This window comes from Vipera berus (genome assembly GCF_964194415.1).
Source record: "Vipera berus genome assembly, chromosome: 2".
NCBI classification, from domain to species: domain Eukaryota; kingdom Metazoa; phylum Chordata; class Lepidosauria; order Squamata; family Viperidae; genus Vipera; species Vipera berus.
Genome location: NC_138203.1, coordinates 34,915,939 through 34,930,781, shown reverse-complemented (window position 1 = coordinate 34,930,781; position 14,843 = coordinate 34,915,939). Strand labels below are relative to the sequence as shown.

At 37.4% G+C, this 14,843-nt stretch overlaps 1 protein-coding gene across 1 annotated transcript in view; it reads left to right on the top strand.

Moving 5' to 3' along the window:
• Window positions 1–704: 704 nt before the first annotated feature.
• The window catches only part of TNPO1 (transportin 1), a 41,071-nt gene continuing 26,932 nt past the window's right edge, over window positions 705–14,843 (top strand). Inside the window, exons 1-7 of the mRNA XM_081317120.1 lie at window positions 705–984; window positions 5,814–5,889; window positions 7,779–7,928; window positions 9,553–9,659; window positions 11,320–11,453; window positions 13,554–13,635; window positions 14,542–14,664. Of these exons, the coding sequence (XP_081173246.1) occupies window positions 880–984; window positions 5,814–5,889; window positions 7,779–7,928; window positions 9,553–9,659; window positions 11,320–11,453; window positions 13,554–13,635; window positions 14,542–14,664 (777 nt within the window). The 5' untranslated portion in view covers window positions 705–879. The remainder of the gene's footprint in view (window positions 985–5,813; window positions 5,890–7,778; window positions 7,929–9,552; window positions 9,660–11,319; window positions 11,454–13,553; window positions 13,636–14,541; window positions 14,665–14,843) is intronic.

The following is a 14,843-nucleotide window of genomic DNA, read 5'->3' as shown; positions in this document are numbered from 1 at the left end:
GGAATTCAGTCTTATTTTATATTTTTGGTATTGCTTTTTAGTTTTAAATATTTTTAGCAATTGTAAACCATCCAGAATCTCTGGGAGTCAGGTGACATATAAATTTAATAAACTATTATGATCTTCCATGGAAGCAGGTCACACAGAACACAATGCGGCCCACAGAGCAGTCAACTGCATTGCACAGGAAAGAGTTAAAAATCTGAGCGCTCTATTAAAGAAAAGTGTTCTCCCTATCGGGATTGAATTATTAATTTCACAATAAAATGAAAGACTTTGCTGGAGAAGACGGAAGAGCTGGAGTGAGAAAAAAAAATGCTTTCTCTTCCACTCAACCTGCCACAAGTCTCAGTGCTCGAGTCCCACGGCCAGGGCTGTGGCACGCATAGGTGGCATTCGTTCAAACGACTTATATAGGCTTCCTTCCCCGGTTGTGAAGAAAAAAGATGCGCGCGCGTTATTCAATCGCCTCTTTTCGGCTTGGATGCTTCCCTCCCCGAGCTGCGTTAGCCAGCCTGCCCTGGCGCAGCTGAAGGGACGAACAACCACGGGTGGTTGAGAACGGCTCTAGGACCCAGGGGAACACGGGGCAGCCGGGCTCTGGGAGCCAGATTGCAAATTCTTCGTCGTGACTCAGTCGGTCCGCGCAGCTCATAGTAGGCGGCGGCGGCGGCAAGGGAGACTATCGAGCAGCGGGTCCGTTCGGCACGCGGGAACAACGGGTCGATCTTAGGGGGGGTGGGGAGGCCGGCTGGGCGTGGGTAACGAAGAGGACCGGAAGGACCAGGCGCCGCGCTTCCCTTCTAGCTTGGGCCTAGCGTCACCGCCGCGACTGCCGCTAACGGCGGCTCCTGCCTGTTGTCTTTGCAGAACGCCAAGATGGAGTACGAGTGGAAACCCGACGAGCAGGGGCTTCAGCAGATTCTACAGCTGCTCAAAGAATCGCAGTCCCCGGACACTACAACGCAGAGAGCCGTGCAACAAGTATCCTGCAAAAGAGAGCCGGGCAGGGAGGGCGAGCGGGCTCCGGAGATAAGCGAGGCCCAGCGGCTGGGTCGGTTTGCCGCAGGATTCCGACCCCGCGGGAGGCAAAAGCGCTTAAGGCAAAGCGGTCCGATCCGCTTTGTTGTTGTTGTTGTTTCGGGGTCAGGGAGGGGGTTTCGCCGCGTAACGGCCTGGAGAGGATAACGCCCCTGGGCCTCCGCTAAGGCGACCGGCCGTAGCGGTAATCCAGGCCCAGCCCCCGCCTGCCCTGGCGCGGGCTTTGAATCGCGAAGGAAGCCCTGTAGGCGGCGGCAAAGCCTTCGCTCTGCCTCCCCCCCCCCCTGCGCCTAGGCCCGGCACCTGTTGCGAGTGTGGCGCCAAACCCCGTTTTTCTTTCCAAGGCTTGGCCCGCCTTTAGCAGCTCCGGTGTCGTTCCCTTTCCCAGACTCGCTCTCGACCGCTATCCCTAGGCCTGTGTCTCAAGCTGGGTCTTGTGGAGCCGTAGATCCGGCCATCTGCGCCCTTAAATTCCTTTCGGAAAATTCCAGCTGGCTCCTTTTTCTCTCGAATGATCCTTGTCGACCATTTAGAAACCTGGCGGAATAAGTCTTTTGTACCGTTAAGGATCTCTTTCTGTTGGGACATTTTAACGGACAGAGAGCTAATCATTCTTAACCACCTGAGTTTCTTGTTGGTCCCTCAATTGCATACTGGATCATATTCAGGATAAGGAAAATAATAAACGAATCTTTAGGCTTTTAACATTGTTTTCTTTTGGTGCATTGACTCCGAAGGCAGTAGGGAAGCTAGTGAAGTGTTAAGTTTCTGTATATAGAAAATAGTTATTTTATTATTGGTAAATGCTGAAAGTATTCACATAAAAGATGCTGTTATTCGTTTCAGGCTTGTAATTTTTACGTGTTGGTGAGTGCTATAATGAGTGCTTGTGTATATAGAATTTTAGGATCTAAATTGTTTTTGCTGCTCTGTGAGGTACAGATTTTGGTACAAACTAGATGTAAATTCCTCTTCTGTATCAGTAATTATACTGTGCATTGTTTATGCATACATTTTTTTAAAGCCAGGTAGTTTAATTTTAAAAAGATGTAATGCTAAGTAGGCATCTTTGAATTTTTAGTTATTGAATCTTATTTTTACTCCTTAGCATGTTAAATGAAATTCCATTTGAATAATCTCACATCCTAAAGAAGTAGTTTAAAATGAAATTAAGTGTAAATATGAGATAGTGAATGCACAGGAAAATACAAAAGTATAAAAATATCATCTAGTCGTTCTCCCATATCATATGGTATGACCTACTATTTACCATTTTTCTTTTTCTAGCGTATATTCCATAGGCTGTTGATGGGAATACAAAATTAATAGGATTTTGCAAAGATTCAAAAGAGATGCTTTACAGTATGTGTATTAAAGTGCATGTGTCTGCATAACCATATGAAGAAAGCTGGAAGAGCTGTTAAAACAACTATGCAAAAGACATGGCTGCTTTAAAGATCTAAAGAAACAATTTATTTGCACTCCTGTGCCATATTTTTTAAAGGATTGCATGGCCATAATATTTTTTAGGCTTTCTTAAATAAGACTATTGTCTTACTTTATGTACAGTACAACACAGTAGATTTTCCTGTTGTATAAAGTACTGTTTTTTACTTTTTAATTTAATCATCCCAGCATATATCTTGAAAAGGATATTTTTAGCAGCTTTATATTTACTGAGTTTTATATAAAGGTAAAGGTTCCCCCGCACGTGTGCTAGTTGTTTCCAACTCTAGGGGCCAGTGCTCATCTCTGTTTCAAAGCCGAAGAGCCAGCATTTGTCCGAGGACGTCTCCGTGGTCATGTGGCTGGCATGACTAGACGCCAAAGGTGCACGGAACGCTGTTACCTTCCCACCGTAGTGGTCCCTATTTTTCTACTTGCATTTTTACGTGCTTTCGAACTGCTAGGTTGGCAGAAGCTGGGACGAGTAACAGACGCTCACTCTGCTACGCGGCACTCGGGATTCGACCTGCCAAACTGCCGATCTTCTGATCGACAAGCTCAGCGTCCTAACCCACTGAGCCACCGCGTCCCAGTTTTATATAGATAGTCCTAAATTAAAACTATTTGTTTAGTAACCATTCAAAGTTACAATGGCATTGAAAAAATAGCTTATGATCAGTTTTCACACTTATGACCATTGCAGCATCCCCATGGTCATGTGATCAAAATTTGGACGCTTGGCAACTAGCATGTATTTTATGACAGTTGCACTGTACCAAGATGTAGCAATAGAAATAGCACTTAGACTTATATACCACTTCATGTGATCATTAGATCATCGTTTGTAACCTTCCCAGTTGGCTTCCGACAAGCAAAGTCAATGGGAGAAGCAAGAATCACTTAACGACTGAATGATTCACTTAATAACTGCAGTAATTTGCTTAACAACTGTGGCAAAAAGCTGAAAAATCGGACATGGCTCCCTTAAAACCACCTTGCCTAGCAGCCAAAAATTCTGGTTCCAATTGTGGTTGTAAGTAGAAAATTACCTACATAGCTAAATTTTGTTTAAATGGATATTTTATTAATTATTAAATTTGCTGCCTATCTTACCTGGAGCCTACTCTAAGTGGCTTATGACAATAAAAAAGGAAGAAATAAAAAGGAAGTTTAAACACTGAAAGTAAAATAATACAACAATAAATAAAAGAAAACAAAGAAAATACATCAATATAGCTAGTAAAAAAAGATGAATGAATGGGAAGCAGAGAATGGGAAGGGGAGGTGGAGCCTGTTGTCACATGCCTATAGGAATGCATTGATTCATTGAACAACTGCAGTGTTCGCAGAACAACCACAGAGTTTGCTTAAAGACTGCTACAAAAGAGGTCATAAAATCAGGGTTCCTGGACTTAAAAACAATCATAACGTATAATGATAATTCTGGGTTTCATTACAGTAAAGGACTTTCTATGTTCTAGAAATAGCTTAGAATGTGTTACATGTAATATGCCCCCTGTATAAAAAAAACTATGCCAGAGACGTTGACATATTTTACCCCTTGATTATTTAATATAGCGAGGGCCTGGTAGGCCGTATAGCAGACCATGCTCTCAAGTAATCTTCTGTCAGGATACTTTCTGTTACTAAAATCCAGACTTCAAAAATTTTATACTAAACTTGTCTTGAGTCCAACTTATTTGCTAGACTGGTTTTCTCCTTTGATTTAGAGCAGCTTATGTCTGTATTCTGAGCTGCTTATGAGTGGAAAAATTATACTTTATTGTCTGCAGCTTAGTATCATAGAAGACATGTTCTATCTGTCTTCATCCACAGGCTGGATTTATATACTACAGTAAGTCATAGTGTGACTTGCTTGGTTTTGGTTTAGCATATTAATGGAATCTGTCCATTATATTTTGTAATCCAAAATATATATCTCAGTTATTTGTGGTTGAATAAAACCAAGCTAGTTCAGTATTTAAACCCAATCTGTGTTTCTAAAGAGATGTTTGATATGCTATTGTTCAATATACTAAACTGCTGTTTTGAAAGAGTAAGTAGCAATGCCTTTTCTTTCTGGTTACATGGTTCAGAAAGTACTGTAATCATGTATATATTATAAATACACACATTGATGTTTGCTCCAGAGTAACTTCATTTGAATTTTTACCTCTATAAGGCTGTATAGAATCACAGCATTTAAGTTAGCACAGCATTATATCAAATTGGACTTTATCTAAAAGACTCTAGCTTGCTCCATGTTTGAATTTCAGATAGTAATTTTATACATTTAACTAGCCTTGCTGAATACAGCTATGATAATAGTAGATTGCAGCCTAATATTACAAATATCTATCTGCACTTAATCTCATTTTTGAGTAGGTGTACATTAGACAGAGCTAAAAGATAATTCAGTATATGAATATCATGGAATGTAAACATTAAATATTAACATATTTACAAAGTTCCTCAAGCCTTACCAGTGTCTGTACCAGGAGGCAGTTAAGAATCAGTTTAGTACAGCTTACTACTTATATAAGATTGTATTGCAGCAGATAGATTGATATTATTTATATTAAATCTCATTCTGCTTGAAAGTTCCCTTAATAAGTCTGCCATCTTAAGTGGGAGAAGTAATTGAGAAGGATTTTATGTGTATCCAGTAGAGAAGAGTGCTATACTAGACAGCTGCTGTGTTGTAGAGGTTAAGGCATGGGATTGTCAGTAGGGAGACCCTGGTTCTAATCTAAATCTGACCGTGAAAGCTGTATTGCATGTTTTTAGATTAGTCACACTCTCTCAGCGTACTCTATCTCAGAGGATTGTTATTGCAGGGAAAATTGGGAAGAAGAGTTACATATACTACCTTGAATTCCTGAAGGCAAAGTGGGTTAGAATGCAGTATTGCAGGCTAACTCTGCCCACAGCCTGAAGTTCGATCCTGACAGGCTTTAGGTTGACTCAGCCTTCCATCCTTCCAAGGTTGGTAAAATGAGGACCCAAATTGTTGGGGATAATATGCTCACATTTCTAAACTGCTCAGAGGGTGCTGTAAAGAACTGTGGAGCGGGTATATAAGTATTAAGTGCTGTTGCTATTACTAATTATAAAGGTAAATCTTCATAGGAAAAAGAAGATGCAGAATCCTTTGTGCGTTCTGCTTGGAACTCTGCCATTTCTAGCGTTACTAATAGTTTTGGGATCAATTAGATTGTTAAATTTCTAGTAGTGATATTTTGAAAAAATAATTTAGTTTCACTCGTGTTTAATATAATTTTGCATTGTTTCGTATCTTACATGAAATACCTTTAACAAAACTTTAGAAACTGGAACAACTCAATCAATATCCAGACTTCAATAACTACCTGATATTTGTTCTTACAAAGCTAAAAACTGAAGGTGAGTTTTATGTTAATTGTATCCAGTTATTACATAGCTAGATAAATTGGGTCAGAATTTCAAAGGTTTCTGGATATTTTGTTCATCAAGACTTCATTGGTTGTTTAGTTCACCAGACTAGATTCCACTAGAATATTTTTTCTTTATTCTGTGAACTAGAACATTTGCTCAGAAATAAATGGAATTTCTTTTCAAATAAATCTGTTTTGAATAATATCATAAATGTATCAAACAGTACCAACATAAATTCAAATAGTTGTTAAAATTGTGCTAAAATATCCTTCCATACTTTAACATGACCACAATATCTTTAAAATGGTATGCCAAACATTTTATGTTCTGAAATTGGTTTTGCATAAATCATCACTGTCAGTTGACTATTTCATGCCTATTTTGGATTGTCTATTCCACTGTAGTTTAATACCCAATAGGGTGAATTATGCTCTACTTTCTTCAAAAATTAATCTTTCGCTTATGTATCTTATCTCCTTGTTCAACATATAATATATACTCAGGTATTCTAAAACCCTGGATGTATTCCAAAACCATATTGTTCCTGTTATACAAGAAAATAGATTCTAATGGATGTGGTTTTAGATGATGATGGTGGTGATGGAGGAGGAGGAAGGAATTAAATTTAACTATTGTAGCTTGAGTCTGTTCAAATCTTGAACATTTTCAAATTTAGTCTACTTTGCTCAGGCTGTCTAAAATTACAGTTTAATTTATTAGATATATAATAATTTTCATATACATTAAATTGGATTATGTACATTAAATGATATTGAACCTGCATGCTACAATTTGTATAACCTGATAATGCCATTATAAAAATGTCATTTGTGTCATTTTATATAATTTGTGTAATGTATGTATGAAATAATTTATATAATGATACAGTAATAAAAAATAAAAAAGAATTAAATCAGTGAAAAATAGTTCATTCCATTTGAAGATGGTGGTAAATTGAAACTTAATTGCATTTTTTTGCTTTGTATATGATTGAAAATTGAATTTTAATTGTATTTTTTTAAAAATCAGTATAGCATTATGCATATTGACTTGATTTTGAATTGGAGTTTAAAATGGCTCTTTTGACTTTACTGGAAGTCCTGATTCTGTTGCAACCATTCTGGAAAATTTTGGAGCTTCAACTTTAGGTTGGAATATAATTTGCAAGAATCCTGACGAGTGGAACTACTCCATTTCAAGCTTGAAATGCTATCTGCACCTCAAATTCTGAATAGTGCGTTGTTTTTCAGGTGATACTGTAGTAAAAAAGTACACCTATTCTTTAGTGAAAACTGCCACAGAAAAACTGGACGTACTGTATGTGCTTGGTAGTATGAATGCTGACACAGAATACCTTGATACAGCAGAAAGTACATTGTAAGACGAAAATGTTCTATTTTTAAAAAAATAAATTTTCTAACTTGCTTTTTTGTTATAATAATCTTAGAGGTTATAGGTTTTCCTGTCAGGTTCCTCTATTAACATAATTTTGGAGATACTAGCAAGCAGTATTTACGGAGTCATACAATTTAATATTATATTGCAACATGAAATAGTGCAAGTATATATGTGCACTATTTGTAATATATGTATATACTTGCACTATATACATATATGTAATCTATACACATGTAATACATATATTACATATAAATAAATTTTTGTGTGTATATATATATATATATATATATATATATATATATATATATATATAATGTGTGCGTGTATGTGTATATATGTGTGTGTGTGTACACACACACACACACACACTCTTACACTTCATGAAATCAAGCATTTTATGATTTGAGTTGTGCTTGCTCCCAAGTAGGTATATGGAAGATATAGCCTAAATGACTTTTCTTTAAAACGTATTACAGATGAACCAACTAGATCACTGAGTGGTCTTATTTTGAAGAATAATGTCAAAGCTCACTTTCACAACTTTCCTAATGGAGTAACTGAATTCATTAAAAGTGAATGCTTAAACAATATTGGTGATTCCTCTCCACTAATCAGAGCCACTGTAGGTGAGTCATGACTATTTATTTATATTCTGTTTCTTTATGCTAAATAAACAAATAGTAAAATACAATTGGTAACAAACAATTTTTAAGTGTAGTGTCCTAAAGCAGGGCTTTTCAACCTTATCATAGATTGTACCACTTTTAGGATATTTTTAGCTCCTAGGGCTTCTGCCCAGCCCAGACAGTCCTGCAGCTGCAGCTGCCTCTGCCTCAGGCTTGGCTCGCTTCGGCTTATTCCCCTCCCCTGCTGCACTTGTCTAGCAGTCGCATACCACCTGCCACGTGGCAAAGTACCACAGGTGGTATGCGTACCACCGGTTGAAAAGCCCTGTCCTAAAGGACTCCGTCCTTTTCTTCAGAAATAATTGTGTGGGTAATTGATTGGTTCAGATATAAGTATATTAGATGGCTGTTATACTATTACATATAATCATGTGTTTATTTAATATTTCTAATAAATGTATTCCAAGTCTTCTGCTTTTAATTTGTTTCATGATAAAAGTGTGGGTGATTATTTTAGCTCCTTTAAGATGTAGGATAATATGCCAATATGAATTCCTCATGCATATTATCAGAAAGAATATTTTTAATTTTAAAGTATCCAGTAATAAAAAGTTGACATACCTTACCTTTACTTGACACAGGATCACTGTTCTGCTTTAAGGAATATGATTTGAACATAGAAAAGCCTTGAAAAAATATGTGAAAACATAGGAAAAAAATTGTTACAAACATAGATTCAAAGATTAGCTTTAATGTTGCTACCTTGGAATTCATGCTGTGGTTTTCATGCAAAATCCTTATTTTTTTTCTTTATTATATTTCAACTTGGTGTCTTCCAGTCTCATTGATAATAAGGAAGTTTAGTTTGCAATACATGAAAATTATATGTTATCCACTCTTGTCCTAAATGAGCAACAGTATTCTCCTCTATTTGTGTCAGCAGATCCTCCTAAACATTCCCAAATCTTTGAGGAGAGTAAGAGGTACTTTGGAGCAAATTTGGATATGCATGGGGGAATAACAACAAGGAAAACCCCTGTTGCATGAACAGAAGTTACTTTATATGCTTATTTCATTGTCATAATAGTTTCTACCTCCAGAATATAGAGTAGATGAGAAAGGCAACTGTTGACCATTCAGATGCTGTTATATTAAATCAATTCCAATTGATGTGGCCAATTAGAGATAGTAGAATTGGAGACTTGATATATTTGAACTGTGAAAGTTGATCACCAAAGAATTGCCTTTTTAGTTTCAGCCACTGAGCAGATTTTCCCATTCCCAATAGTGCTTCCTTAAGTGCATATTCTAACCCTATAAGTAGAATTGCATATCTCATCGACTTGTCTAATGTTAAGGTAATGTTTTATGTCTTGAGGAAATCTGAGAAGAGTACAAGGACATTTCTTTGCAGATAAGCTTTCCTCTCAGCTTGAATATCAGTCCATATTTATGTCTAAAATGTATGTGTGTATATACATCTTTACAAACATAGACATGCTTTATCTAGTCCCTTAAAGAGATGTTTTTAAATCTTTTCTGTTGGCCATCCTTATTTATGTATTAATTTTTTATGTTGTTACATTAAACCAACTTACTATCAATAATGTTTTTAAAATTCAAGGTATCTTGATTACAACCATTGCCTCAAAAGGAGAATTGCAGAACTGGCCTGAACTTTTACCAAAGCTTTGTAGCCTGCTTGATTCTGAAGATTACAATACTTGTGAGGTGAGAGTTTGCTTTTTCTAATTAAATATGCCTTTTTTATTTGGAATAGGTCAACAGTGTGGTAATTATTATTTTTACTACTTTTATTTTTTTTCTACACGGAACTGTGAGATGCCCTCATATGATGGAAATTAAATAATAGGCAGCTTCTTCCCAAATGGTCATAATGTTCTGTATATTATTAAGCTATTTTTGCCTTTTTGGTTAACTTTCTACAATTCTTATTGAAGAAAATAAGATGTGTTAGCAAGAAGAGCACAGCTAGATTAGGGCTTAGTGCTGTGTTCCAATACCAAAGGCTTCAAAACAAGAAGGAAAAAAGCTCCCCAAAGTCATAAAAATCTCCACAAAATTATAATACTAAAGGGATTAAAGTTAGGGTTGAAACTTAAAATCTAATATATATGTTAAGCTTATAGTTAATGACTGGCTTATAAAAATGCAATATAATATAAGCAGATACAAAATATATAAAGGAAAACTTTTCCTAATAATACCACTACATTATTGTAAAATATCATAAAATCTGTGCTAAAGAAGGTATATTGTTTCATCCTTTTATAACTGGAAAATGTTGCCTTTTCCTGGTCATTTTCTGCAGTTAGGAGAAAACTTAGCTGATTAACTAAAGAAAGCATATTGTTGTAAAAATAAAGACTTACTCAGCTAGCGACTGGATTAGAAACAAATTCCTACTTCATTCCTATTTATCTTTTCTTCCTTTACATTGAAAAATGTCTTATTTGATCTTTCTGTTAGTATTTTCTGAAATGAAAACAGTATTGTTTTTATAAGTTGTTGGGTAAATGCAACATATTCTGAAAGTTAACATTGGTTCAGCATATGATGGCATACACACTGTTGGCCACCTCTCAGTTTACCCATATGTTAATGTAGCACAAGCTTTACTGGCTCCCAATTTCTTTTCAGGAGCTGCTTGTCACTTTAAAGCATTATACCAGAGTTCCCCAACCTTTCTGGCTTTGCAGACTGGCACGGGGAGATGGGATGGTCTCTTATGAATGGTGGGCAAGCCTGTGCATGCCCAGCTCCACCACTTCCGCGGCCTGGTTCCAAAAGGCTCAAGGCCTGGTAGTGGGCTGCAGACCATGGGTTGGGGACCCCTGCCCTACATGACATGAGGCCAGGTTATTTGTGAGACTGCTCTTCCCTGAGAGTGTCTGCTGGCCTCACCCTGTCTGATAGGGTGGGTGTTCTTCAGCTCCTTCACTTAAATGTTGTCATCTAATGGGACGTAGCATGGCGTCTCTGTCTTTTTCCTGCTCTGTGGATCATCCTTCTGCTGGGGATCTGGTAGTCCTCACCCTTTTAGTCTTTTGGAAGTCTGAAAAGCTTGTTCTTCCCAGGGACTGGGGTCAGGTAGGATGGGAGCCTGTGGATGGTTTTGTTGGAGGCATATCCAGGTGAGATGGCTGAATGCCTTTTCCTTTTGGTTTTATAGTTTTTATTGTTTTTGGTTTTATTGTTGTTTTGAGCTGTTCAGAATTCTGTTCTAAGAGGACTAGACATACAGATCTTTTAAGTAAATAAGATGTCAGCTGTATTTGGAATTCAACCTGCAGTGAGATGAGATTTTTTTTTAAAATAATGAGTCTGATGTTACATAAGTTTCAAAAAAAGACAAAAAATTATCTCACAGGGTGCATTTGGAGCTCTTCAGAAGATCTGTGAAGATTCAGCCGAAATTTTAGACAGTGATGCTTTAGATCGTCCCCTTAATATCATGATCCCTAAGTTCCTACAATTCTTCAAACATAGCAGTCCAAAAATAAGGTAAGAAATAAAGTTCTCTACCAATTATTTGAAAAGTTTGTTTACAGAATTTTCAGGGAAGCGTTTTAAATATAATTAACATGAGTGTATTTATTTATTTATTTTAGTTTCTACGATCATCCATTTATACACAACTCTGGGTAGTTTACAAAGGTTGGGGGAAAAAAGTAGGAATCAGTTAAAGCACAAAAAGAAATGGCAAGACCAAACAAACCAAATAGTGGGCTGAGAGACCTGTGGTGTGAGCAGGGTCTTCAAGACTCTTTTGAAGGCAAACCGGCATAGGGCTATGTAGACCTTGGAGGAAAGAGGTACTCTAGAGGGTAGTCTTCACAACAACAAAAAATGTGCTCCATTAGATGACATTTTTAATAGATGGGATTTGAAGACCTACCCTACTGGATCTCTACCAAATGGGCAGAGACAATTGGAGACAGGTGATCCTTGAAATATCCATTCCCTGTGTCATGCTGAGCTTTTAAGATAGCCATCAGCACTTTGAATTGTACCCATAAACCCAATAGTAACCTATACATTTTTCATAGCAGAGTTACTTTCTTTGCATAATCTGACTTATTTTACTCCAGGTTTTGGGCCTTGAATTTAATTCTTTGCTTTTACTTTTCAGATTTTGACACATTGTGGGAAAAGCCCCTTTCTATTGACCTAACGTTTTTTTTCTGAATTGGAAAGGTCATTTCATTTTTGTCTTAGATAATTTGTGTGCCACAAGTTATTCTTGTGACGTGATACTGAGCTATTTATCTGAAAGCTGACTAAATTTTGCATTCTGGATATTATGAATCAGTAATAGCTTGAATTATAGATGACAGCACTTATCATTTTACTAGCCCTTAGAGATCAATAAATACTTGAAAAAAAGAAAGGTATCCAACTAGAATTTTTTCTACTAAGTCTAATATCATAGAGGTGCTCTCCTAATAACAGTATGGCTATAAAACTACAAATAGTCCTTGAGTTACAACAGAAATTAGGCTTTGTATTTCCATAGTTAAGCATATAAATTTAATACAGAAATAAGAGATGCACTTATAAAGTGTGACATCTCATGATCGCATCACTTAACAACCACAATTCTAGGCAGTTTTCATTGCTGCTGTTAGTTGAATTCCATCAGTCAGTACCCAAATCCAAGCTGTTCCAGGCTTAGTCCCTATCAACCCCTGAGCTGCAGGTTTTTTCCAAGATAAGGACTGCCTCTCCTTCCAATCCCCTCAACTGCCTATTTCTCCCACCTATGAATTTTTGACTGCCCTGCACCCTGCCTTACAGGGCAGCAAGCAGCGCCAGAATTTCATCGCTGTGGCTCTGTTTGCCACTCTGCAGCTCAGGCTTCTTGGTTCACTGCAGCTCTGGGGCTGCAAAAAATTCATGTACAAAGCATGAATTCCAGCCATCCCTGGAAGCCTCAACCGCCTTAGCCCGGCCCACTAGCATGGTGAGGTGTGCAGTCGACTCAGGAAGCCCCAGCCTGTCCCAGCAAAGTAGTACGAGCTGCAGCCCCCAACCCAATGCCTCTGCTGACAAGGCCTGCTTGCCCTGGCCCTTTGTGAAGCAGCAGCTGCCTTGTGAAGGGCCAGACTAGGCATGCTTGTCAGCAATAGGAGCAAGAAGACTGCGAAGGTCAGCTAGGGTGGCATGGAGTGCAGGGTACCAAAAGAGCATAGATGGAGCAAGACGATGGGGGGGGAGTTTAAGGAGATGTGTAGTTGTAAGTGCAGGCAGGCCACCAATTGCCCAAATTTGGATCACATGGCCACAGGTTGCTGCAATGGTCGTAACGTCAGGGACTGGTTGTAACTCCTTCATTCAGTGCCACCATAAGTTTGGTCACTGAACAAGTGATCGTTGAGTGAGGACTTCCTATATAACTGGTACAGAATGTTTTTGACATTTCTGAAGCTGTTCCAGGTATGCAATACTGTATACCCACGTGCTTTATTCATAGTATTAAATAGCAAGCTATTTTTTCCTTTTGCAAAGAGATTGATGTTGAGTTTAAATCTAAGTAGTGGCAAATGTATTTGTTTGACTTTTTAAAGTAATGTTTAAAGTTTTTTTTTAATATTATGTTTATAGGTCCCATGCAGTTGCTTGTGTCAATCAGTTTATCATTAGTAGAACTCAAGCCCTTATGCTGCACATCGATGGATTTATTGAGGTGAGCAATTCATATTTGAGTGTATCTCTTGTGGATAATTATGATGTATTCCTCTTTTTCCGAATGCCATTTTCCATTTGGATTGAAGAGAGAGCAAGTGGACAGTAATATTTTTTTTTCCTTTATAAAGTATGACAACATTTACAAAAAAACTACTTTAAAAGCCCAAGCCAGTAACTATAAAAATTGAGACATTTTGTTTCATTTAATAATTGAGTTGTTTTTTCAGACATTTCCAGGGCCCAAATTTTCTTACTTTTTATTAATGTCTAGTCAAACAAATGGTCTAACTAAGTAGTTATCTATTTGTCTGACTTCCAGCTATGCTGGTGTCTGGTTGATGAGGGTAATAAAGGTAACATCACTTTGTCTACTTTTAAACTCCCTATTCTCTGCCCTGGCAGGATTGATTGGTATAGCTGTTTGCTTGTAAATAAATGTATCTGCAATACATAGCAACCACTTTTATTTGTAATTAACTGATCTGAATGATGTTGAGCATTAGAAGAGTCAGAACGTCCTGTAAAAACTAAAACAGTGTCTTGTCTACTAAAAGTATCTAAGCTAAGAAAGCCTTATCCATGGTTTAGCTTTTGTTACGTTTATAATGCAATAAAAATGTCTGCATTGTTAAAAGTGTGAATATTGTTCTAGAACAGTGAAGTCTAGAAAATGCTTAGGTCCATCATTTTTTGCTTCCAAATAATGTAGACTACTGAAAGAATCATGTTGGTAATCTGAAAATTAATCCGTAGTGATCTATATCTCTGTCTTTTCTGTCTGTCTGTCTGTCTGTCTATCTATCTATCTATCTATCTATCTATCTATCTATCTATCTATCTATCTATCTATCTATCTATCTATTAAACACTTCTGTTCTTGTTTTTTTGGATTCCCCTTTAACAGAATCTGTTTGCATTGGCTGGGGATGAGGAGCCTGAAGTACGTAAAAATGTTTGTCGGGCTCTGGTAATGCTGCTGGAAGTTAGAATGGACCGTTTACTTCCTCATATGATTAGTATTGTTGAGGTAACACTTTTCGTGACAATAGCTAATGTTTGTGTAGTATTATTTTAAGCAGACTGTGTTTTTCTATTGTTGTGACTTACATGACGTTTAGAGCGCATTTTATGGCCAATTCATGCAAAACTCCACGTAATCCCAAAGGGTTCACATACTTTTTCTTGCAACTGTATTTACAATTTACC